Source organism: Medicago truncatula, chromosome 1 (assembly GCF_003473485.1).
Source record: "Medicago truncatula cultivar Jemalong A17 chromosome 1, MtrunA17r5.0-ANR, whole genome shotgun sequence".
Classification (NCBI taxonomy): domain Eukaryota; kingdom Viridiplantae; phylum Streptophyta; class Magnoliopsida; order Fabales; family Fabaceae; genus Medicago; species Medicago truncatula.
In genome coordinates this window covers 7,146,539-7,172,364 of record NC_053042.1, presented here as the reverse complement: position 1 = coordinate 7,172,364, position 25,826 = coordinate 7,146,539, and the positions used below count along the sequence as shown (strand labels likewise).

Below are 25,826 nucleotides of genomic sequence, written 5' to 3'. Positions count from 1 at the left end.
TGACACGGGTCACTATACTAGTTCACATTATTTTTTACTTATTTCTCTATTGCATGATTTTCGTGCAAATACTTTATTTTTCCTTTGTAAATTATGATTGTCTCTAAAGTTGTCAATCAAATGGTTGTTCAAATAACACTCATCTTTTTTAATGTAATCACCAATATTTCTTTTGAAACAGTCAAAACAATAAATAATACTATTAAATAACAGAAAAATTGTTTGAAACAAAGTTAAGAAAGTAATTTTTGAGGTATTCTCCCATGATCATAAGACCAAATCAATAGTGTTGGAACATACACACACATAAAAAGATGGTCCTTAAAATATTCAATCATTCTTTTATCAATTTCCTCTTTAAAAGATGGTCCTTAAAAATATTTCTTTATATGTGTGTGACCAAACACTTTTTATTTGATCACGTAACCATGTTAGAATTTCTCTCTTCAAAGTAATTGTGGTGCAACAACCACTGCATTATTGCACAATTCTTATCACTTACATATTTCATCCTCAACCTGTAAACTTCGTATCACCTACATACTTCGACCAACAGCTACTTGCTTGCTCAATTCAACTCATATTTCATCCTCAACTCAAACCAGTACATACTTTCCCATATTTAATCTCATTTATCACCACTCATATTTCGTCCTCAACTCATAATCTTATCACCTACATACTTTCCCATTCTGAAAAAAATGACTGATGCCTTGCTTGATGTTGTGTTTGAGAACCTGACATCTCTTCTTAAAAACGAATTTGCAACTCTATCTGGAATCAAGTCAAAGGCTGAAAAACTATCAACCACCTTAGAACTTATTAAGGCTGTTCTTGAAGACGCTGAAAAGAAGCAATTAACAGACCGCTCTATTCAAATATGGCTGCAGCAACTCAAAGATGCGGTGTATGTGCTTGATGATATCCTTGATGAATGTTCCATCAAGGGCTTATCCTCTTTCAAACCAAAGAATGTCATGTTTCGCCATTACATAGGCAGTAGGTTGAATGAAATTACTAGCAGACTCAGTCATATTGCCGAAGGTAAGAAGAATTTTATGCTACGAGAAGGTGTTACTGTTACGCAACAACCAACTGAAGTGGCTGAATGGCGCCAAACCAGCTCCTTTATTGCTGAACCAAAGATGTTTGGACGAGAAGATGATAAAGAGAAGATTGTTGAGTTTCTTCTCACCCAAGCAAAGGACTCTGACTTCCTATCCGTCTATCCCATTGTCGGTTTAGGTGGTGTTGGAAAAACAACTCTTTCTCAATTGGTTTACAATGATGATAGGGTGAGTGACAATTTCAAAACAAAAATTTGGGTTTGTGTTTCAGAGGTTTTCTCAGTCAAGGGGATTTTGTGTTCCATTATAGAATCCATGACAAAACAAAAGTGTGATTCAATGGAGTTAGATGTAATACAAAGAAAAGTGCAAGAAATGATGCAAGGTACAAGATGTTTGTTGGTTTTGGATGATGTGTGGAACAAAAATGAAGAATTTGAATTCGGACTAAACCAAGAGAAATGGAATAAGTTGAAATCGGTGTTGTCATGTGGATCCAAAGGTACTTCCGTTTTAGTGTCTACTCGTGATATGGATGTTGCCTCAATCACGGGAACATGCCCAACCCGTCCTTTGTCGGTTCTCTCTGATCATGAGTGCTGGTTGTTGTTCAAACAATATGCATTTGGACATTACAGAGAAGAGCGTGCTGAGCTTGTGAAAATAGGCAAGGAGATAGTAAAAAAGTGTGGAGGATTGCCTCTTGCAGCACAAGCATTAGGGTGTCTAATGCATTCAAGAAGTGAAGAAAAAGCATGGTTAGAAATTAAAGAGAGTGAGATCTGGGCTTTACCGCACGAGAATTCTATTTTGCCAGCTTTGAGGTTGAGCTACTTCCATTTATCACCAACCTTAAAACAATGTTTCGCTTTTTGTGCTATATTTCGCAAAGATACAAAAATCATGAAGGAAGAATTGATTCATCTTTGGATGGCTAATGGATTTATTTCATCTAGAAAAAATTTGGAGGTTGAAGATGTTGGAAACATGATTTGGAATGAATTGTACCAAAAATCTTTCTTTCAAGACATCCATATGGATGATTATTCAAGAGTGATTTCTTTCAAAATGCATGATCTCGTCCATGATCTTGCTCAATCAGTAGGGGGGCAAGAATGTATGGTTTTAGATAATGCATATGTGACTAACTTGTCAAAAAGCACACATCATATTAGTTTCAACTATCCGCGTCCGATATTATTGGAAGAGGATTCCTTCACAAATGCAGAATCATTGCGAACATTGTATAACCCAGATTATTTTCGATTTCGCTTTGGAAGTTTCATACCAATAAAGCACACTCTTCGGGTTTTGCGAACAGACACTTTTGAATTCTCATTACTCGGTAGTCTAATTCATCTGAGGTATTTAGAGCTTCACAATTTTGGCATAAAACCCTTCCCTAACTCAGTTTATAACTTACAAAGATTGGAAATCTTGAAGTTGCGAGCCTTTACCAAACTGAGTTGTCTTCCAGAACACTTGTCTTGCTTACAAAATCTTAGACATTTAATCATTGAAGGTTGTAATTCATTGTCTCGCATGTTTCCTCACATTGGAAAATTATCTTGCTTAAGAACCTTAAGTGTTTATATTGTTAATTTCGAGAAAGGACATAGCTTAGCAGAGTTACGTGATCTAAATTTAGGAGGAAAGCTGGAGATCAAAGGCTTACAAAATGTTGGTAGTTTATCTGAAGCTAAAGAAGCCAATTTAATGGGTAAAAAAGACCTCGATGAATTATGCTTGTCATGGAAGGGTGGTGATACACCTGTCAAGACTCCTGTTATCAGTGATGATCAAGTAATTGAAGTGCTTCAACCTCATACAAATCTCAAGAGCTTGAAAATACATTCTTACCAAGGATTATGCTTTCCAAGTTGGATCAGAACTCTTAGTAATTTAGTTACTCTTGAAGTTGGTTCTTGCAATCATTGTGAACGGTTTTCATCACTTGGTAAACTACCATATCTAAAAAAACTCATATTATTCGGTGTGTCTGTGAAATACTTGGATGATAATGAATTTCACAATGGTATGGAGGTAAGGATTTTCCCATCTCTAGAGACACTCTTGTTACGCGGGATGCCAAACTTAGAGGGACTGTTGAAAGTGGAAAGAGATGAGACGTTTCCTTGTCTTTCTATTTTGGAAATCGACAATTGCCCTAAACTTGAACTTCCGTGTCTTCCATCTGTTAGAGACCTCTATGTAGATGAATGTAATAATAAGATGCTGAAGTCAATCTCTAGCTTTTATGGTCTTACCACCCTTACCCTTTATAGAGGTGAAGGAATAACATCCTTCCCAAAGGAGTTTTTTCGGAACTTTACTTCTCTTCAAACTCTAAGTGTAGGGAATTTCCAAAATTTGAAGGAGTTACCAAATGAACGCTTCAACCTAGCTTTGGAGCATCTGCAAATCTCTTGTTGCTGTGAGCTTGAGTATTTACCAGAGAAAATATGGGGAGGTCTGCAATCACTTCAATCTATGAGGATTTCTTATTGTGAAAGATTAAAATGCTTGCCAGATGGTATTAGACACCTCACCGCACTTGATTCGTTGACTATTGTTGGATGCCCAACATTGACGGAGCGATGCAAGGAGGGAACAGGGGAAGACTGGGACAAGATAGCCCATATTCCAAAACTAAAGATTTCCTAATGGTTTGTTCTCACATCTCCACCTAAACAGGTAGGCTCTTTATTCTCCATCCTTTTCATTGTGATTATTTTAGGGTCTATTTAGTAAGACACATATTTGAGCTTACGGTTTATAGTTTATAGCTTATAAACTTGTATCATTAAAAACGATTCATTTGGTAACTATCATTTTCTCATGAGCTTATAGGTTATTTTATGAGCTTATGATTATTTTTAATAAGCTAATTCAAGTATCTTATAGCTTAAAGCTTATAACTTCACTTTTTACATGTTCTCATTATGTACTGATTTTTCAGGCTTTAGCTGAGCTCTTTGGAACCCTTTCCCAAGAATGAGCACCAGAGTAAATGAAAGATCTTTTACTGGTTATTCGAAATATGCAGAGTTTTTACAAGTGAGTTCTTTATCTTTTTCAGGGATTTTGTTTCTTTTTTTCAATTAATTGACTCACATGGTACTGATGAAAATGGTTTTAATCGTCTAGATTTTAGTTTATTTTGAATGTTTTTCAGTTCAGAAGTACATATATTTTGATTCTGAATTAATAAATGAAGATCTTTGTTTTGAGTGATATGGATATACATGGTTGATCCAAAGTTTCAAATCATGGTAGCAATCATATTTATATTGTGGAGAACTGCTGTCAAATGTGGCTTATGTGACCGTATTACGGTTGCAGAAACTCAGAAAACTAGATGCTGCAGCCAAGATTCAATCGCCGAAATTTAAAAAAAAAATCTTGTTTGCTTGTGAGTGCTTAGTAGAACTAGTAAAAATTTATTGATTTAGTAGAACAACAAAATTTTCAAAACAAAGTAGAGAGATAGCTTTTCACAACCACTAGGAGTTGTTGGGTCACGAAGGGAGCCCGATAATGATTATGTTAGATTAAGCTTGACTTTTCTTACAGTTCTTCTCAGATGCTGACTTCTAGTTTTCGACATTTGCTGATAGTGTAAGGGGGAGCTCAAGGTGCAGACTGCAGAGGAATATTTACATTGTGCTATTCAAGCTGATTCTAATGATGGTGAAATCGTGATTTGATTCACTATGTGAAGCCCGAGTGGGAGAACCATCACGACAGAGATAGAGCATCAGTCAATTTTGAACGTGCAGCTTAAGCTACGCCCCAAGACAGGTTACGAGACTTCCATGCTATATATAGACAAACTGGAATGCTCTTTAAATTTTCAGAATGTTGAGTTTTCCATGAATAAAGATAACAACAAACATGTAACATTCTTTTTCAGCGATGTTCTTGCAGCATATGCTTGTTCGATGATGAATGCCATAAGGATTTCAGTAATTATTCCAGTTGAACCTTTATCTGAAGAATGTGAAAAGAGGTATGATAGTTTCTAATCACCAAATTAATTTAAATTTCTATCTGCGTGAATCACTTGCTTAAGGTTACCAATAAAAATTCTTTGTTCATTTGTCTCAGATATGTTGTGGAATGAATGGATGTTGCCGGCCTATGCGAGACGGTCCCACATTCCGATTATGAGTTCAGGTTAAGTCCACTGTTTTGCCAGATATCAAGAGCCCTGTATAATTTTCAGCCACAATGGAAGTTTTTATGATTAAGAACTTACCCATGCTATGAGTTGAATGAGCTTCTCCAAAATGCTACTTAATTCTGCTGTTAGTCGAAATATTCAGCCTTCCATGGATGATCCAAATGTTGAATCACATAAAGGTAACATAGGCTACTCTCAGGTATCAGTTGTGGTTGATTTTTCTAATTCTTTTTTCATCTATTTAAAAACAAAAGCTATTGAACATCGGCATATCATAATTAAGAAATATTTAAATTTAAATGGTTTATCATTTGTCATTAATAATAGTGCATTAATGTCGTCATTGGATTATAATATAGCCAATCTAACTTATTGTGGAAAGGTTTTTTTTTTTTTTTTGACAAAATGGAAAGGTTTTTGTTGTTTTGTAAACTTATAATAGATTCAAGACACACACAAAATAAAATAAAAAAACACAACATCATAGAACATGCGTGTAACTTGGTTTTCTTTTCATAATGTTATTTGTGATATTGACTAGGAGGGCATTTATCCCTTGGAGAACAAGTTTGAAGTCACGAAGAACAAAAGTTATTTGTGACATTTTTGAAGAACATTGATTTATGTCAACCATATGGGCCAGATGATCATTATCGCGTCTCTACTTCCATTGGTGCTGGAATTGATATGGTATAGATCTCCAATTCCTAAAATATTCTAACATATATTTTTTGATTTCATTTTCAATTTATTGATTCAACAGTCCAGATTCTGTGTATAGTGTTGTTGAACATTTACACTGACTGTTTATTTTTCTATTTTTTGACTGACATTATACAATGGGCAGGTTCTTGGGAAGCACGGTATCATCTGTATTGAAGATTTGATTCACGAGATACTGACAGTTGGTCCTCACTTCAGAGAGGCAAACAACTTCCTGTGGCCTTTCAAGCTCAAAGCTCCTCTAGGTGGTAGGAAGAAGAAAAGAAATCATTATGTTGAAGGCGGTGATGCTGGAAACAGGGAAGACTAAATCAACGAACTCATCAGAAGGATGAATTAGTTTTTGGCATATCATGTTGTGTAAGATTAATTATCAAGGTTGAGATATTGTTTTCCTTAAGCAATAAGCATTTTGTTCTTATGTTTTACAACAATACAAATGAAGTAGTTTTCATTCTTTTTTCTCTCCCCATCCCAAAACCCTACTTTCCCTTTTACTCCTAATTTCCAAACAGAACCTAAAGAAAATTAAGGGTGTCTGTTTCTTTCTTGTGGTTTATGCAAATATATCAACTATGTAATTTTGACATGATGAATGATAAGGAATGAAAATCTCATACATGAGTAGTACTGTGTTAATTTGAGAATAATACAAACTTCTGGTTTTTAACTAAAGAACAATTCCGACATTAACTTTATTCAAGATTTATATCTTTAAGATTTCATCCTGCGGGACTAAAACTATTATTAGGATAGTGGAGTGATATATATGATGTTTATATAGTAAATGTATGGGACATAATTTCTTTGTGGCTGCTTCAACAACACCATTGCTCTTCCAGCAAACAACTTCCCTTATATCGCGTTTTGCAGAAGTCGTGCCTAAAACGATATATACTCATCTAAGTCAAATGTTAAAAATATATTGTATCAAGAATTCATGGCCAGAGTTACACTGCCATCAACAATGGATGATGATATTGCTAGGGAAGAGTTTCTTTGAAATTTGAATTCAATTTTGTGTTAGTTGATGGCTGTCAGAGAATATGGTCCGTAGGAGCTTGAAATATCTAGCATGGTATTCTACGTCGATCTCCATGGAGAACATGTTTTGATACTACAACCAAAGGCAAACACATGCAGCTTAGAGCCAATGTTTGTTTTGGCGGTACAATTGCAGTAGACGCGCGTTTGGACAAACTCTACAATCAGCAGCTTCTCAAAAACAACGACAAATGTACATAGAGACACGATATTTCACTTGTTGCTGCTAAACCAAACACGCTCAGAATGACAATGGCGATAAGAACTACAGCAAACACATTGATATTGTTAAAAATGATGTATGTATTTTGAGCAAGCAATGAAGTGATGAAATTGTGGGCGATACGGTTGATAAAATTGAAACTTTCCTATTACACCTCTAGGTAATGCCACCAATTTTAGTTTAGAATAAACGGTGATAGTGAATTCACATCAATAAGATTTAAAACTCCAAAATATCGCTCGAAGTTACATAAAAAATGTAAGACTTTATATACGTTTGACTTTTACACGAGTTTTGTTTCTTGTCCACCAAGATTTTGTATTCTTTTACAATAATTCAATTTTAGGTAAAATAAAGATATAGTACTCCAACCTATTAAATTAATCTAACAATCAAGATTTAATGAGTAATCCGAAGATGATCCAAACACATAAGTTGCCTTGCCTCAAGATAAAAGAAAAATTATAAGAAATTGAAAGGGAAAAAGAAAACTAGAAGGCCATTTTGTGTGATTTGTTGTGGAGGCTTAGAGACGGCTCATCATTTGTTTCTCTCATGTCATTGTTTCGCCCCCGATCCAGACTCTTTTTCAGGATCATATTGTTCAGTTTGTTGACTCCTCTAGTCAGCGGCGAAGCTAGCATAATTTTTACGAGGGGGTCAAATATAAAGAAGAAATAAATTATATTTTAAAAACTAATATATTAAACTTGGTCAATAAGTAAAGTAAATTCACAATAATTTTTACTTATATTTAATGAAACGACAACGAAGAAAATAAAAGCAAACAATAGTTATTTGTAAAATGATAAGTTCTTTGGAGTTTTAAGAAGACAAATTTATCAATAATTGACACTAAACTAAATAGATTATCATTATTTCTTGATATCATCTCTGTTTGAACCAACAAAATTGTTTGGAGTAGTTCAATAATATATTAATGGGGTATCTACGTATAAAACTATGCTAGTTGTTAAAGATTTTTTTTTTTCCTTTTGGGGTAGGCAATGCTACCCCATTGCATTGAAGCCCTTCGCCCCTGCCTCTAGTGGCTCGTGAACACGTCGTTCTTTCATGCAGATTATTTGGTTATGTTGTGTTTGCGTTTCGTGGAATGAGCAAAATAATAAAGTTTTCAAGAATAAGGAAAATATAATTCATCAGCTACTAGAAAAAGTCAAGTTACATTCTTTTTTGTGGCTGAAAGCTTATGATGTCTCTTGGTTCAAACTTTCATATGTGAAAGTCGAGCCATTTTGTTTGTATGGGCATTGACTAACTTATTTTTGTTTTCTTTAGTTACCATTGTTAGGTTGTAAACTTTTGAGGTTCTTCTTGACACACCTTGCGCTACTAAGAACTCTCTGTCATTGTTAATATAATCTATTTTTGTTTGTTAAAAAACAACTAGAAGGCCATAATTGATTGCATTTCCTATCTGTTTAAGAAACAAGGTACAATATTCACAAAATATAGACACCAAATAAATGACAATGAATGAATAACATGTTTCTGCTGGGCCATAGTGATATATACTTGTGATCGTGAATGAATATGAGTTGTATAATTGTTGGAGAGTGGACCATGCGGTACATTTACGTTATCTCATCTATATGTCTGCTACCCGTGCAAATTTTTCGATAAAATAGTTTTGGCCATTGCACAAATTTGAAATATAATATTTGTTCATTTTGAAGAGTCCATTGAAATGCATTGAGTTTCCACCAAATCCCAACCTAGAAAATAACAATAATGAAGTGGTGGGGATAGAGATATGGCATGGCACGTGTGCTAGGGTTGTTAATTGCTTCAAACATTATAGTATTAGGAATCATGACTTTGACACACAACTATCACATTATCTTCTAAATTAAGCTAAACATATTTGGCTTATGAATCCCCTAAAAAAATATTTGCCTTATGAATAAAATCAAAACACATATTACCTTTATTTTATATTTTACTTTATCTCGCATTTAAGTTTATGTCTAGATTAGCTAGAGTTTGATGAAATCATTCTCGACGACCGTAATTAAAACAATGGAAATACTAACGAGTGTTTTATAGACATTTTTTAAGGAATTTATGTAGTTAGATCCAATGAGATAAAACACCCTATTAAAGTACTATTATATGTTTAATTTTTCAAATAAAAAACGATACATAAACTAATGAATCACTTTTTTGTTCACGAGAGACGTACATAATTGTGTCCCCTCCATATAGTAGTAGTGGAATCATGTATGTATTCATAATATAGTATAGCTACCAAGAAAATCTGACCTCTTACCTAAATCCAGGAGGAAGAAGAAATTTCGAGAATATTATCCTACCATCCTTTTCAACACCTAACTTTTTCATATCCAAACATTTTAGTAGTCAAATCTTTACTTTAGACCATATAAAAGGAAGGAGGATGGGGAGTAGGGTGGGGGTGTTGTAAGTTTATATGATATTTCATTCGGAAAATAACAACATGAAACAACATTAATGGTATGATTTGAAGGCTAAAAGTAAAATACATTTGAATTGAATAGTTTTTTTATTAGGATAAAGTACCACATTCAATTGGAATGTTGAGTTTGTCACTTGGTTTATTTTGATAGAACAATATACTGCTTTCACATAAAGTCTCTATTATGGTGAATCAATGCCAATCAATCTAACCTTCACAATTGGTGTCAAATTAGGACACTAATGTATAAATTAACCAACCATTTTTTTTTTCCTATGCTATGGGGAAAATGCTTGTTTAAATTGAATATTTTCGTATATAACAAATATTTTATTCTCATTGATGAATTTAATATTCAAAGATTATTGATCATACTTTTTCATATGAATTCTCAGATTCACCAAAAAACAATATTCACAAAAAAAAAAAAATACTTTTTCATTTGACCTAACCATTTCATCTAGTACTCAATATTGAAAAAATTTAATTTTTTTTTTGGTCAAGTAGCCTAGTGAATTTAGGTCACATCATCAACTGAATTGTCATGTAAACATCTCACATCATCAAAATTCAACCTCAAAATTAACACAAAAAAAAGTCAAGCTCAAAAAACATATATGGGGAAAAAGTTAATCAATTTAAAAGTTGGAGGATTAAAACCGTGGACTAAAATCCAATGGATAGGAAATGCATTTTATATCAAAAATTTAAAACCAATAACACAAGATCATGAAGATCTTTCTATATGGGTCTGATGACCATTGACCCCATTAAAGTGGACCACACTTAAATACTATTTTTGCGCAAGATATTGTGTTGGATTATAGCTTAAGGCAAGTAATAAAAGTGCAAGGAGTGAGTGATGCAGATGAAAACTAAACTACAATTTGAGTTTTGTTCATGCAAAGACCAAATTAATTAAGTTTTGTTCTGTCCATGTGGTTTGGTTGTAAAGAAGGGATGCTTTGCTTGATACTTTGAAAAACAAAAAACAAAAGTGCATGAGTATGTGATGCTCATTTTTCTAGTTTTTAGTTTTATTCCACAAGCTTTGTTTTGAAAGTGTAAAACTTTGTTGTAGTAACCTATAGACCTCACAAACCTCAACCTCCATCCACTCTCACCTTTTTGTTTTGTCCAAGACATTGCCTTTGGAGTTTGAGGTACTTTCCACATTCCCTCCACTCTTTGTGCTTTCCAAGTTCTCTCCAAGATTTCCTCATTTTCTAGACTCTTGTCTCACGGTACATGCATCTTCCTCTCAATTTTTGAGCTTTTCTTTCACTTTTTTTTTTTTTTTTTTTTTTTGGTTTCTCAATATGTAAATGTAAATTTGTACTTAGATTAAGGTCTTAAATCTTGTAGTACCAACTTTTACTATATTACTACCTCAATCCTTTAAGTTGACTAAATCACGAAAATTAAGAAAGTTTTTAGTGGTAATAAATTTGTTGATAATTGATATTGCTTTAAAAGTTTACTTTTAAGGAGAGAAAATTAGTTTAGACTTCCATCACAATATTTTATTACAAAAGGAATATATAAATAATTAACGTAGTTGAAAATTTTGAAAGAGGTCCAATAAAAAGGGATAAGAAAAATCTCAAACCTATTGTTTTCTCTGCAATATATGTTCTCATTCCATCATTGTTAATACACTAAATACATTGAACTTAGGCAAAAATGTTATATTGTTTTGTATGCTTTCATAAAAAACAAGAAGCCTAATTTCTTCTTTTCAAACACAATGGCTATGCTAGATTTCTAGTCCTACATATATACACAACTTATCATAATGCCATTCAAGAGTATTGTAAAAGAGCTCAAGGAGATGAAAGAGGGAATTGGCAACATGTATAGAAGAGGTGTAGAAACTAAGCATATGCATAGACATGGAAAATCTCACATAGCACCAGAATGTTCTTCACCAATATCACTATCAGTACCAACAACACCATCATCGCTGTCATCATCATCATCATCATCATCATCACAGAGTCAATGGGCTAATTTACCTCCCGAGTTACTATTAGACATAATTCAAAGGGTGGAAGCTAGTGAAACCTCTTGGCCATCTCGCCGTGCACTTGTAGCTTGTGCCTCAGTTTGTAGATTATGGAGAGACATAACAAAGGGTGTTGTGAAGACACTTGAACAGTGTGGTTGGATCACTTTCCCTATATCACTGAAGCAGGTAATTTTTTTTTTCACTTTATTTATGTATTTGATTTGATGTCATTTTTGTTTTAAGCTTGGAAGCACATGGTGTAAGGTACTAAATGTGTAATTACTTTGTCCTTTATTTTGTTTTTCAGCCTGGTCCAAGAGACAATCCAATTCAGTGTTTTATTAAGAGGGAAAGGGCTACTTCTACATATAGTTTATATCTTGGTCTAAGCCCTGGTAAGATTGTAGTGCTCACATGAAATTACTCTCTATTTGGTAACAAAATTTTGTTGGAATTTTTTTAAAATAATACTAAGACTTCTCTTTGAATCAAATGAAGTATGTAGTTGTTAAAACTTGAATTACCTTCTTTTAGGCTTTTTTTTGTAGTATTCTTTTTCATCTTTCTGTTTTCCAGAGTAAACTTACAATTCAATCATTAAACTGTTACCTTATCTCTTATTCAGTCCCTAAAGTATGGAAATGTAACAAATAGTCTCTTAACTATTCTCAATCTATTTGTGTTATTGTATTTGCAGCTCTTTCTGGTGATATGAGCAAACTTCTCTTGGCAGCAAAGAAGATTAGAAGAGCAACATGCACAGAATTTTTAATATCATTGGTTTCTGATGATTTCTCTAGAGCTAACAATACTTACATTGGAAAGTTAAGGTTAGTCTCCTCAATCAATCCACATTTTTTCATGGTTAATGCATTATTATTCTACTGTTTACTTGATCATTAAGCAATGAACAGGTCTAATTTTCTCGGCACCAAGTTCACAATCTTAGATGGTCATCCTCCACATGTGTCTTCGCTTCCATCGAGTTGCAAGTTGCAACAAAAGGTTCATATGAAGCAAGTACTTCCAAGGGCTGCTCCTGCTCCTGCTAACTATAAAGTAGCAACTGTATCTTATGAACTCAATGTTCTTCGTACGAGAGGTCCAAGGCGAATGCGGAGTACAATGCACTTAATCCCCATATCTTCAGTCCAAGAAGGAGGAACTGCTCCTACTCCTATGGAATTTACCAATTGCCACAATGAGCATGAATCTGCAAAAGAAAAGAAGCCAGAAGTTGTTGAATTTGGCTCAACTTACACTGATTTTGCAAGAGAGCCACTGATTTTGAAAAACAAAGCACCAAGATGGCATGAACAACTGCAATGTTGGTGTTTGAATTTCAAGGGACGGGTTACGGTGGCTTCGGTGAAGAATTTTCAGCTTGTAGCAGCTGCAGAACCTAGCCAAAACGTTTCGGCTGCAGAACAAGAAAAAGTTATACTACAATTTGGAAAAATTGGGAAGGACATATTCACCATGGACTATCGATATCCTCTCTCCGCTTTTCAAGCCTTTGCAATCTGTTTGAGCAGCTTTGACACAAAACCAGCTTGTGAATGATAACTCCTTTGAAATCTTCTTTGATATCAAAATGTACATATTTCCTTAAGAAAATGGTGCACAAAATAACTGTCATTTTTCACCCTGCAGGCCCAAGTTTGTGTAATGCTAGATGTTTAGGATTAATGTTTAATGTGCAATGAAGTTTGTTAATTTCCTCAAGCATATATTTTCTTGTAATGTAAATGAGCAATTAAAAATAAAAATGACATTGCACATAATAAAATGGAAAAAATTTATATTATATATTGTTGATGTTGTCAACACGTTCTTGGTGGAAAGTGGCTAAATACTATAAATCTTATTTTCTTATAATTAAAAGTTGCAATATTTCTGTACAAGGTGTATTTTTATGGTGTACAAGGGAAGCTATGTTTGTTCTTATTTCACATAATCTCAATGTCTTCATTTCCACAACTGAACTTGCGACCATAACGGCGAACTGTTGGCTGGAACGTTGACTTCTGAGACCGGCTAATGTTAAACTCAGTCCTGCGATTATGAGTGTCTTTATCATCGTGGTTGATGGTTTCTAAGGGCTTTTGTGGAAGTGTAACTTGAACTCCAGGGTCTCTTTCATTGATTGAACCATGAAACATGAGTGAATTATTGATACTTTGTATGTTGCTGTTAACATATGCTTTCCCAACCTCACCATGTTCCATTGAGTCTTCTTCCTCATTGTTAGTGTTTCCTTCTCCATCTGTTGTCACATCAATGCTCTCTTCAGATTCAGTCTTGTAGGCCCTGTGAATGTGGATTGACCCTTCTTTCTTATCTGATTCTGAACCAACATGCATTGTTGCTCCTCTATTGTCACCAGTCAGTGTTATGACACTGAATTTTTTGTCCTCCATAGGTTGTGTTGGTTGCACTGAGGCTGATATTTTATGAACAAACTTTGTAATATCATCTTTGATACCTTTATGCATTGGTGCCTTTCCCTTTTCATTTTCCTTTTCCCTTTCCTCACTCGATGGGACAATTCTTTCGTGTGATATGTCTTTACCACTAGAGTTTGATGTGGAAAACATTATCTTTCTCTCTACAGTTTCTCTTACACCATGATGCTTCTTATCCTTTGTGCCTGAAGAAGATGCTTTGGTATGTTGATTCGGTTGGCTAGTACTTTTATCTTTGTCTTTGGCTTTTCCTACTTTTTTGGTTTCATGCATAACTTTCTCTTTCTCTTTAGGTTGAAGGAACTTCCTTTGAGTTTCCAAATGGGACTTTGGTGTTAGTTTTGATGTTGATATTTCCTCATCTAGTTTTGTTTTTGTGTGCTTAGAAAGATTCTCTGGTTGTGACACGGGGATGATTTTCGATGGTGACTTCGTCTTTGGTTCCGGTTCACTTGGAACCGGATCAGACACTGACATCTTCCCTTTTTCTTCTTGTGAGGTAGATGATGTATGCCGAGTGTTTTCTTCATGGTTAGCCTTTAACACCTCATTTTTTTGCTCCGGGGTCCAAGTCCAAGGAGATGGTGGATGATGCTCATTTTTTCGCTCAATATCCGAAGGAGATGGTAGATGATGCTCATTTTTTCGCTCTATATCCGAAGGAGATGGTAGATGATGCTCATTTTTTTTCTCTGGGGCCAAAGGCGATGGTGGGTGATGCTGAGAAGCTGGCTCAATTTTAGAAACTCGGGGTGATGTAGGATGAGTGCTTTCTTCCACAGATGAAGAATTTGGCTTTGGCACCTTCATGGTGTCATGATGAGAGGGAGACTGAGGTTGAGTTGAGGCAACATGAACCTGAGATGCCGCATGAGATGATGGTGGTGGAGAGTTGACATGGTTTGGCGATGTTGATGGAGATTGTGGTTTTGAGTGAGTGGTTTCAACAAACACCGACGATGATAATGGTGTTGGCTGACTTGGATGAGGCGGTGAATGGTTTTGAGGTTCAATTGTAGCGGCTTCTTGAGTTTTGGTAGGACTAGGAGAAAATTCTGCAGGGGTTATGAGAGAAGGCCTAGATGGTCTTTGAATGGGAACATTTGTGTCTGAACGAGTAATTGGTTTTGATGCGTCTTTCGGACGACGAGACATTGATTCAGGTGTTCCTGATAGCCAGGAAGGGATTCTAAAACGAAATGTTGGCTTTCTTTGTGCCATGGATGGTTGGTTTGGTTGATATTTGAATACACAAGAGGATGTTGTTTTTCTTTTCCTGATGTTCTTATTTTCCTACTAATCAAATTTCTTTTCCTAGTTTTCTGTTTAAATGTAATGTTGCATAATGACATAATGTGATTCTTTTTTATATACATAATTGAAATTCTATGCCTTGCATGCATGGTGAGGCTTTCATTATATATGTTTTACTTTCAGCACACAATTTCTTTTTGCTTCCTTTGGAACATTTCACACTGATTCCCTTAAAAAGTTTTCTTTTAGGTTCTTTTCTTACTTATATTAATTCATATTCTAATAATCAATCGTTTGCCACCTATTATTGTTTCTTGACTCAGGAAAGGATATACCTTACCTCGTTATTATTTCTTTCTTTTAGTTATTCATCCATTTATCGAAACCCAATTTCAGTTTGGAAAGTGTATGCCATTTTCATTTTTTGCTTTGGTTAGTTTTGCAAATGGGTATGACCCAGCAGGTTCAGAAATTCCATCAAAACGTACCTTTCTTCATATACTCCTTTCAAGAAAAGAACTCAGATGATAAACGGTCACAATTAAATGGTGAGGTGGACACATATTGGCTTGCCGATATATCAAGAAACATTTACGCAGCTTTAGACACAGTAAAATCTTTAATAACATTAAACTAAGAACTGCACACAAAAAAAAAAAAAAAAAAAAACTAAGAAAGTTAAGGCAGGTAAGTCATTAAAATAATAAGGGGAAGTTTTAACATAATTAGCCAGACCTTAGTCAAAACAATGAAGTTAACAGCAAGCAAAGAAACACAAAAAAGGTAACTAAGAAATTAGAAAATGGAAGAAAAAGAAATATCAATAAGTCTAGAAAATAGCATCAACATAAATAACACCAGCAAACCATATAGACTGATACACAGATAGGTTAAAATATGTTTTCAAAAGTCTCTACATGCAACCACATCCAAATTCCTAGACAGCTCAAGGTAAAATCAGAATAATGCGCATCAGTGCAAAACATGTCAAAAGAAGATACTGTATATACCGATAAGAAAATGTGTAATCAAATTAATCTACTATATACAAAAGACTAAGTTCAAAAGAATATTAAGAGAAATAAATCAGTGTAATCCGAACACTTGCAAACATGTAACCATGGCAAAATTCATAAACATGATACAATTGAGAAACCAACAACTTATCAAGAGCATAAACTAAAAATACTTTATTGGTTATATGTTATGGTCAATCTATCAGACCGTGTCTCCCTTAATAAAGCAGTACATTTGTTGGTCACTTGACAAAGAAAGAATAACAACAGCACTACTCATGACCTCTAAACTACCTCATACTTAATGGTAAGCGGCCAGATTTAAGGGCTAAATTAAGCTGCTGAGATGGTTTGAAACCCTGTGCCTCCATAATCCCATGCATTCTTTCTGCATCCCGCAAAAACCCACCATCGATAAGGCCAGATATAATCCTCTCAAACTCATTTGGTCGTAACTCTTCCTTCCTGGCTATCAGAACGCCTAGTGTTTGAAGGGCCTTTTTCTCCATTTTAGTCCTTGCATACATATCACAAAGACTAACTTGAACCCTAAAAGGAGGAGCCTCGCCCAGCAGAGCAATTTTGTTTAAAATCTGTTCAGCCTCATCGACAAGCTGCATTTTAGCCATCCAGTCCAGAAGAACAGAATAAGTCACAATCCCAGGCTCAAACCCATCCTTCTCTAACGTCATAAGAAGATCCAATGCCTTGTCCAATAAATTTGTTTTCTCATAAGCACGAATCATGGCAGCAGTGCATCTATCATCAGGCTTATGCCCAAGTTTTACCATATGGTCAAAATTGAAGATTACCTTATCTAGGTCATCTGCACCTGCTGCTGCTTCAATAAGCAGGGTGCATGTTTCCATAGTCTGCGGGTGTCCTGCAAACTGCAGAGATGATGAAGTTCGTGAGGCACGATCAATGTCGCCACGTTGAGAATAATATCGGAGCAATGACATGTATATTTCCTTTGTAGGCTTAATATCTCTCGTCTCCATCTGCCTCATCAGTGTTTCGCCCTTTGTAGGTTCACCAGCATTGATATAGGCCATGATCATTGAGTTGTAGACTCTCGTGTCTGGTTGGAAACCCAGGCTACTCAAGATTTTAAATGCTTCTTCTGCACGTTCAAGATTACCTATCTTGCTGTACATGTGGACCATCACATTGGCTATCGAAGCATCTGGTTGTAAACCATTTTCATTCATCTTCTTAAGCATCCTCTCAGTATCATCAATGCGGTTCTCTTTAGCATACATATCAATAAGCCTAGAGTAGTCAGATATATTTGCTTGGAAAGAATCTTCAGTTAATACCATTTCTGCCACCTACAAAGTACATGATTTGAAAAAAAATTAAATACAAAATCCAAACAGGCCTTTGTTAGGAACCTTTCTTCGAGCAAGAAAGAATTCCTGGATAGTGGTATAAAAACATATTCAAATGTTTTTAGATGTTCAGATACATTTCATGGATGTGAAACCTTCTTCCACCTTGTTCTCAAATAAAAAGAAAGTGTTCTCTTCTAATATCTTCCGTAATAACAGATTAAAAAAAATGTCAAGTGAGACATCCCGTTTCAAAGAAACATCAAGAGCAACCAAAAGACTAAACTTCAACCAAACAGTTCATGTTCAATCAAGCCAACAAGGAAAGAAGAAACACAAATGATAGATTCTATTTAGCAACAAAACTAAGAACATTAAAGAGAGAACATTTCAATGTGTTTGATATTCTATTGATTTACTGAAAACTGAGTGTACAAGTTGTATTTATAGTGTGTGATGATAGTCATCACAGGTCTGTTACAAATATTTATATAACACTAAGTCATTTGCATAACTTGCATAGCTTATCTAACAACAAATAACATAATGCAGTTAGAAGATAACTACTGCCAGCTGTGCTAACAGCTTGAGACTATATAGGCTATTGCAGTTACAGTACTGCTGTGCACACTTACAGATTCAAGCAAAATATAAGTAATGCTCGTGGTAGCGATAATAATACATTAAACAGCACTAATCTTTTTGTATCCAGTCAAAATGAATTGTCACTTCAAAATAACAAACAAATCATAATGGAGAAATAGTTATAGCTAGTTTCAAATTCAATAGAAGCTTTAACCCACTAAGCGGGGTCAGCTACATGAATCAAACGACGCCATAGTGTTCTATCATAACCGATGTCTTTCTCCAACTCATTAATCTCTAGTTCCATCTTAATAGTTTCTCTTATAGCTTTTCTAGGTCTTCCCCTACCTCTAGCGATGATATTATTGAAGGAAAATAAACTTTAACTAGTGTGTTGTTGTATTTGCTATGTTTCTTATCTGTTCAACTAAGATACATATTGAAAACAAATGAAGATACCAAAGGTATAAGCAAGGCTACCCCAAAAGAGCACTCTTCTTTCACACAATCACACTAGATAATTCTCTAGTCACAAAATTTAATTATTCAAAGCTATATTTCCCCTCTACGGCTCTACCAATTGAGGGCTATCTAAAGACTACAGATAACCAAAATAAAAGGAACTCTTAGTCTTAACAATCACAAAACTAACTTATCAACTTGCTAAATTCTACCAACTCTTTAACCACTCTAATTATCCTGTATTGTATATCCCAACACCTTGATCCCATTTTGGATCACAGGAGTTCACTTAAAATATATGTATCACACTATCACAACAACCACAACCCAGCCATATCCCACTAAGTGGGGTCGGCTACATGGATCAGTTTACCACAAAATGTTCTATAATAAATCATATTTCGGTCCAACTCATTAATACTTAAAATATGTATTAAATAAAGGTTTTTACAATTTCCAACATGCAGCATATGGAATGGCCTTCTTAGAATCATCTGTGCTCTCAAACTAAGCGATCCATATAAGCCCAAAACCATAAAATATGTGGCAAAATAACGGGGTCATATAAGCCCACAACAATTGCCACCTAAATATTGTGTATGACAAGGTAACGATTTTTCAAGGAAACTTGTTGAAGGAGTTCATTCCAGGTGAAGAAGCGTTGTTCAAATCATGGATGGACATGGCTCAGAAGACCCAAAGCAATCCGTTATGACTATGTTTGTGCAAAATCTTCAGCAAATGCAAACTCGGTTCCAGACAATGTCCAACTCCATCCTTTCAAAGATAGACGAAATGGGAAGCCATATAAATGAGTTGAAGCAAAGCATCAATGAACTTAAGAGATGAGATGGGAGTGGAGAGCTCTCCATCACCTGCGGCCCCTGCTATGACAAAGGAAGAAGAGTTGAACAAGCAAGGTTTGGTGTAAGTAACATCGTTCAACTGCCTTATTTGTTGTCTCATGATACATCAGGATTTTGGGAGTCTAGAAGTGATTCAGAACTCAGATATCTGTCATGGAACATATGAGTGCACTCTCTCTTTTGTAGCTAAAGTTTGTCCCTCTGTTAAAAAAATTACAGTACTGCACTACTGCTGACTAATGAATTATTCAAATGGATGAGAATTTTTACCAAAATATAAAAATAAGACTGCTCTGAATCTTTTTTTTTCGCACACGGTATCTTTTACCATTGTTTTTTTTTTGTGTTAGAGTGTTTCACTTTCATCATTGTTTTTTCCAGTATCTCTTTTTCTTAGATTTAACAATCCAACTCTCAATAAATATTCTCTCTAAAGAGAAATGGTCATGAACTTGGCTTTTGTATAACCACCGCATCAAAGAAATAGCGTAACTAACAAGACGAGAAGAACCAAATATAAGGTTAAAAATAATAAATTATTGTGTAAAGATTATTCACTGAGAGTAGAAATGAGTGTAATTGCAAAATGAGTGAAGTGCAGGATGATTCTGGAAAACTAAAAGAGCGACTAAACCTAAAAAAAGGATCATTGGATCAACTGTTTTCTGCTATTACACTTTAAGTAAGGATGATTTTTTATGCTGCAGAGCTTGCTATAGATATGTAGGCTGCCGAGGATCTGTATCCTAACCTATACTAACTCTTAACTACTATAACATAATCTATATTCTATATCCTAACCTATACAATCTCCGATACATATATATGCCCAGGAGAAGTATTTAGAACTAAACATTGCATTTCCTAATAATATTGCGACAACATCATCATCATCAACAACAAAATCTTATCACATTAGATAACATTTCCTAATAACAGTAATCTGCTAAAGTATTAAAACAAATTCACATACATACACAGGTAATCTATATGGAAAATCCCATTGCTCAAAAAAACTAGAAAGGCAATGCAACAGTTACCTTGAAGTATAAAGGATAATTCTGAGATTTCAACCTTTCAAGCAAATTGATCCAATCCACCCTAGTAGGCTGAAGAAGCTCTACCCATTCAGCCAACAGGGTCAACAAACTATCATCTCCATCCTTCTCCTTCAAGGACAGAATTTTCTCGGTAACTTGTTTGCATTTCCCGGTTATCGGCTTCACCTCCTTCGGCCAAATAACTTCTCCCGCCTCATGAATCTTATCAGCCACTTGTTCCCATTTAGGATCAGATAAATCAAGCCCATAAATCTTAAACCTAATTTTCCCTTTCCTCTTAGGAAGCCCAACAACCTTCTTCTCCTCAACACTACCGTCAACACGAACACCAGCATCAACATCGACATTTTCTTCGGATTCATTTTTTATTTCTTCATCAACAATCTGAGTCTCTTTCTTCATTTTCTCCAAATCCTCATAAAACTCATGTTCCTCCATTTTCTCACGTGCCCATTTAAACCTAAGCTCTCTAAGCAAATCGCCCCGAATCCCAACTTCACCAGCAAATCTACACATCTCTTTCACTTCATCACACTGCAAAAACCCTTTCATTTTCTCCTTCTTCCTCTCTTTATTCATATCAACCAAAACCTTATTACTAACCTCCCACACAGTCCTCCATAAATCCTCACTAAAATCCACCGAATCAAATCGCGAAAACGCAACATTTTCATCACTCCCACTACCCTTTTCCATTTCTGAAACAACCCTTTCAACAATAACAAGCAGCATTGCATCGACGGTACTTTTATCGCATTCGGGATAAACTTCTTTAACTTTTTTCCTCATTATCCAAGCGAATCGAGAGAGAAACTCGTTGGTGATTTCTTCATCGTCGTTTTGGTGGATTGTGGTGTCGTTTAAGTGGGTTTTGAGTGATGGGTCGATCAGTGAAGTGCTGGATTCATGTGAATGAAAATGGAGAGTTCGGTGAGTGATGATTGATGATGAAATGGGTAATTGTTTGAAGAGGGTTTTGGAGAATTGGGAATTTGAGATTGATTTGAGTTTGGTTAGGGTTTGTTTTGAAGAAGAAAGAAAAATTCTCCAACTCATTGTAATTGAATTTGAATTTGAATTTGAAATTGATGAGATTGAAGCATAAAATGGTGATTAGGGTTTTAGGGTTTATACAATGAACTTGATGGCTACCTCATTGTTCGAACGAAGATGACGACAGAAGAAGCAGTACGAAACGAAAGTTAATGGGCCTATTAACTACTTAGTTAAGCCCAATGGCCACATGAGTAGTTTTTGTTTGGTGTTCACTCTTTCGTTGCAGAGCAAGTGACTCTGATAATTCGAAGTTCGATCGTGAATTAAGTGTAGTAATCAAGAAATGTACATATGAAACTCGGTTAGTTGGTCATACGATAAAGAAAGAGTAGTTAGTAAATGAGTAAATTAAGAGTTATCGTAAATATAATTCAGCAGATAGAACATTGCAATAATCATTATTTAATGTTGAAATATGAGAATCCAACTTATTCATTTTAAGAGATAAAATTCTAACCGCTAAATATTTGACAAATAAAAAAAAAGAGTAAATTAAGAGTTGATAATATGATTTATCAATGATTAATTTATTTTTCTTTAAAAAATAAATAATGATTGATTTATTCATCAACGGTTGTAGAAGAGTTTTGCAGTTATAAAAAGAAGAAGATATTTGTGATAATGAAAATTATAGAATTTGTGCTTATAAACATAATATTAATATTGGAAAATTTTATGGTAAAGTCATGATAATGACTTTTTTGGTGAAGTTAACACTATAATATCAAAAGTGTTGTGAGTAACACCCCACTAACACCTCACTGTTTGTACAATGACATCAAAAGTTCAGTCATCATAGTATCATCAATTCATCAAATTAACAAGAATACACTTAATCTAATTTTATCCTACCTTGTTTTAAGTGTAACACCCCACAAAGTATAAGACTTAAGACTATCACATGATATCAACAACTCTGTTTGCATGTTAAAGATGCCAACGATAAAATAGTATATGTAAGTCTAAGATATTGCAAACATTACTAGATGAATTACTATTGATCATTAATCAATAATCAACAATTTAAAAATGAATCAATCATTAAGATTAAAATTAACTTTTTCAAAAAAATCAGTTTCATGACTGTACCGTAAAAACTCCCATATTATATTTTATAACCTCTTTGCATTCACTAAAAGCATTAATCAGCAGAACTCAAGACAACCATAATAAAAATAGTTAGCCTCTTTATTTTATTTTATTTTTTTCATTTGTAATTTGATAATTTTCATCGCAATTTCTTCTAAATCTTGCGTTGATGCAACTTCATTCGTTAAACTTATGTTGATACGACTTCATTCGTTAATGTGTTACTCAATTCTCAAAATCAATGTGTCTTTTCTTTAAAGAGAAATGATATTTGTACATCTATTTTGTGACAACTTTTGAACAACTTTCTCTCTCATACTCACATAATATTCTTTTCTTCTCTCTTCCTTTTCCTCTCTCCATTGTTTTTGACCAATTAGAAAAGAGAGAAACAAGGTTGTCATCAAAGTTGTCTTCAAATGGATGTACATATATCACTATTCCATAAATTAAAATTATAATAAGAAATACCAAAATCCGAAGCCAATAAAATATCTAATTAAGTTTTCAAACTTTTTGGTGTTTTTAAAATATAAAGTTTAGTGGCTAAAGCTCACACATTTTAAATGTGGAGAAGTGGAATGACTGATGTTAAAACTTCAACCCCTGCATAATATATTCAATATTCATACCAATTGAGTTAAGCTCACAAGATGGTGTTTGAAATTTTTTATTTTAAGGGAGAAGTATTTGAAAGTATTCAAAAAACAATTTACACAAAAGAAAGGACAAAATAATATAACACTTTTAGGAGATGTGTTTGGAGGTATACAACAAGTATCCATGTATGATACTGTTTATAGATACCTTTTTTTGGAGTATGCACACTTTATAATCAATACAAGACAAATGCTTTTAATCCAACTTATAAAACTCTAATAATCTATGGACAATAATATTAAATAAACAAAATAATTGATCAAAAAAATAATATTGAATAAATAATCATACATTTCCAACTTTTGGGTTGATAGAGTCATTAACTTGATTCACAAACATTGCTTTCATTTTGAAACTTAAAAATGAATTTACCATATTTAATCAACAAATATAAAAGGTATGCTAAAAGTTCCTTTTCCTTTTGGTTTGTCTTATTGACTTTTTCAAGCTGCCTCTTAAGACTTGATTTCTCTACTAGAATTGAGGATGAAGATTTCATATCCAACCTCAAAGCTACAATTTTAATAGCTTCAACTTCTGCATTCTCCATAGAAGCTGAATCAGGAAATTCCTTCTCAAGTAGTGAAAGTAAAACTTGCCTAGCCTCATCTTCTTCAAATTCCAAGGAAAATTCTGCATCCCTTAGATCCTTTAATATTGAACATATCTGTATAGGCCAGTTCCAATTCTCAATTACCAAGTTGCACATAAAAAGTTAAAAATCAAAAAAATGTGAAATTGTAGCACAAAAAATATACTATTACAATAGTAGGTTCATAACTAACCTCAGCAGCCAATGGAATTGGAACAGTATTCTGAATCTGAGTCAAGTACAACTCAAAAGAGTTTCTTAACTTTTCACATCTTGAAAGTATCTTGTGTGATGTTATTGCCTAACCAATATGCAAATAAGAAGGTTAGTGTTATAGGATCTAAGGAGAGCTCATTACAAAAGACTAGTTCATTACGTATTAACCATTGAATCTTCAAGACCAAAAACCGAGTCGAAAAAAAACCAGAAATTTAACTACATGTGTCAGGTGCCAGACATCATAAGTCCTAAATTTAACCATGTGTGTCGGTGCCGGACATGATACACGTCTTCAATATGAACCTCACTTATTAGGTAAGAAGACTCCTAAATATTGTGTCTTATAAGAGTTGCTTACAAATTAGTATTTGAAAGTATCAAAAGAAGAAACAACTATAAGTTAAATTATAGCATGCAGATAACTTTGCATATAAAATTGAGTTACCAGGTAGAGTTTACTGGAGCCAGAACAGATTTTGATAACTGACTTGGCTTTATCCAAAGTAAAGTGCAAAGAGCACAATGCTTGAATTGCTAAGGCACAATTTGGTCTAGAAGATTCAATGGCTAATATAATATGCAAAATTCTATCAATGAATCCGTTAAGCTCTATGCATATGGAACGGTGCACCTGCACAAGTGAAAAAAATGAATCAATATGCATATCTTACATTAATTTCTCATCTCATGTATAGTTTCACCGTAACAAAACATAAAAAATGAGGGTACCTTGACTTCACAACAGCTTGTAATTGCAGCAATATTATTGGTCAACATAACTAGAGATTGAAACTCAGCTAGGAGAAGAGAAGAAGGAGCAAGGTAATGAGTAAGATACCAGATTAAAGAGAAACAAAAGACAACAGAACATAAACAGTGTGAGGAGGTGTCTTTGCTTCTTCTTGTGTCTGTTTCAAGCTTTTCCTTAATATGTGACTGTTTCTAATTGTAACAGCATATACAAATATAATAATAATGTTATTATATATATGCTATCCCACCATTATTATTATTACTTACTATTGGGTGTGCATTTCTCATGTTTGGCTCATGGGGTCATCTCTAGTCTCGTTGACTCTTGACCAGTAGCCAAGATAATGCAAGGCGGCTCCAAAGTTGGAGAAGAAAAGCTTTTCATTTTTCTTTTATAAATACCTTTTGACCTTTTCTCAAATGAAATTGATAGGCTTTTGGATAAAAAAAAGAATAGCAAATATGATTGGTTGAATTAATGACAATGACCACTCACAATAAAAAGTGCGGCGACAATCGAGTTTCATTTAAGTGTCATTCATATTTAATATTTTGATTCCTTTATTTTTATCTTCTTTTAATTAATCAATCTTTCTCATATAAATAATTTATTTTAATCATTTTATCAATCATTTTATCTAATCTAGAATAAATCAGAGACATCAATGACAAGTCCAAGAACGAAAAAGATGTACTTGTCATATGCAGTCCCAG

The 25,826-nt window shown here is 34.2% G+C and overlaps 5 protein-coding genes across 7 annotated transcripts; 2 read left to right on the top strand and 3 right to left on the bottom strand.

Annotated features, from left to right (window-relative positions):
- The first annotated feature begins 450 nt into the window (after positions 1–450).
- LOC25482158 (putative disease resistance protein RGA1) lies at positions 451–6,597 on the top strand. 2 transcript variants are annotated; one of them, XM_024782407.2, is made up of 7 exons: positions 451–3,761; positions 4,027–4,124; positions 4,685–4,868; positions 4,995–5,076; positions 5,175–5,429; positions 5,792–5,940; positions 6,098–6,597. In XM_024782407.2, exon 1 carries the CDS (start codon positions 702–704, stop codon positions 3,729–3,731), a length of 3,030 nt encoding a protein of 1,009 aa, XP_024638175.1. In that variant the 5' UTR covers positions 451–701; the 3' UTR covers positions 3,732–3,761; positions 4,027–4,124; positions 4,685–4,868; positions 4,995–5,076; positions 5,175–5,429; positions 5,792–5,940; positions 6,098–6,597. The 2 variants fall into 2 exon arrangements, with proteins under 2 accessions (XP_024638175.1, XP_024638174.1); XM_024782406.2 differs by having other exon boundaries at positions 4,981–5,076.
- A 3,916-nt stretch (positions 6,598–10,513) lies between these two features.
- On the top strand, positions 10,514–13,485 carry LOC25482157 (tubby-like F-box protein 5). Of its 2 annotated transcripts, XM_013610669.3 has the most exons (5): positions 10,514–10,939; positions 11,456–11,889; positions 12,011–12,098; positions 12,401–12,533; positions 12,618–13,485. In XM_013610669.3, exons 2-5 carry the CDS (start codon positions 11,491–11,493, stop codon positions 13,264–13,266), a joined length of 1,269 nt encoding a protein of 422 aa, XP_013466123.1. In that variant the 5' UTR covers positions 10,514–10,939; positions 11,456–11,490; the 3' UTR covers positions 13,267–13,485. The 2 variants fall into 2 exon arrangements, with proteins under 2 accessions (XP_013466123.1, XP_024631168.1); XM_024775400.2 differs by lacking the exon at positions 10,514–10,939 and having other exon boundaries at positions 11,179–11,889.
- Positions 13,486–13,487: 2 nt separating this feature from the next.
- LOC25482156 (proteoglycan 4) lies at positions 13,488–15,539 on the bottom strand. The gene has a single exon (XM_013610668.3). It carries the CDS (start codon positions 15,387–15,389, stop codon positions 13,653–13,655), a length of 1,737 nt encoding a protein of 578 aa, XP_013466122.1. The 5' UTR covers positions 15,390–15,539; the 3' UTR covers positions 13,488–13,652.
- A 955-nt stretch (positions 15,540–16,494) lies between these two features.
- Positions 16,495–21,938, bottom strand: LOC25482154 (uncharacterized). Its single transcript, XM_013610666.3, has 2 exons — positions 20,723–21,938; positions 16,495–17,769 (listed from the first exon to the last, which is right to left on the bottom strand). The coding sequence occupies exons 1-2, from the start codon at positions 21,797–21,799 to the stop codon at positions 16,729–16,731; spliced, it is 2,118 nt and encodes a 705-aa protein (XP_013466120.2). The 5' UTR covers positions 21,800–21,938; the 3' UTR covers positions 16,495–16,728.
- Positions 21,939–23,821: 1,883 nt separating this feature from the next.
- LOC25482153 (U-box domain-containing protein 5) lies at positions 23,822–25,359 on the bottom strand. Its single transcript, XM_013610665.3, has 4 exons — positions 25,089–25,359; positions 24,805–24,990; positions 24,334–24,441; positions 23,822–24,215 (listed from the first exon to the last, which is right to left on the bottom strand). The coding sequence occupies exons 1-4, from the start codon at positions 25,134–25,136 to the stop codon at positions 23,868–23,870; spliced, it is 690 nt and encodes a 229-aa protein (XP_013466119.1). The 5' UTR covers positions 25,137–25,359; the 3' UTR covers positions 23,822–23,867.
- Positions 25,360–25,826: the final 467 nt, after the last annotated feature.

Coding starts and splice junctions, on each gene's coding strand:
- LOC25482157 (XM_013610669.3), top strand. CDS start 11,491: ATGCCATTCAAGAGTATTGTAAAAGAGCTCAAGGAGATGAAAGAGGGA. Junction 11,890..12,010: donor TCCCTATATCACTGAAGCAG/GTAATTTTTTTT, acceptor TTTGTTTTTCAG/CCTGGTCCAAGAGACAATCC. Junction 12,099..12,400: donor ATATCTTGGTCTAAGCCCTG/GTAAGATTGTAG, acceptor TTGTATTTGCAG/CTCTTTCTGGTGATATGAGC.
- LOC25482154 (XM_013610666.3), bottom strand. CDS start 21,799: ATGAGTTGGAGAATTTTTCTTTCTTCTTCAAAACAAACCCTAACCAAA. Junction 17,770..20,722: donor ATTATCCTTTATACTTCAAG/GTAACTGTTGCA, acceptor TGTACTTTGTAG/GTGGCAGAAATGGTATTAAC.
- LOC25482158 (XM_024782407.2), top strand. CDS start 702: ATGACTGATGCCTTGCTTGATGTTGTGTTTGAGAACCTGACATCTCTT.
- LOC25482156 (XM_013610668.3), bottom strand. CDS start 15,389: ATGGCACAAAGAAAGCCAACATTTCGTTTTAGAATCCCTTCCTGGCTA.
- LOC25482153 (XM_013610665.3), bottom strand. CDS start 25,136: ATGTTGACCAATAATATTGCTGCAATTACAAGCTGTTGTGAAGTCAAG. Junction 24,442..24,804: donor GCTCCAGTAAACTCTACCTG/GTAACTCAATTT, acceptor CATATTGGTTAG/GCAATAACATCACACAAGAT. Junction 24,216..24,333: donor CAATTCCATTGGCTGCTGAG/GTTAGTTATGAA, acceptor TGGCCTATACAG/ATATGTTCAATATTAAAGGA.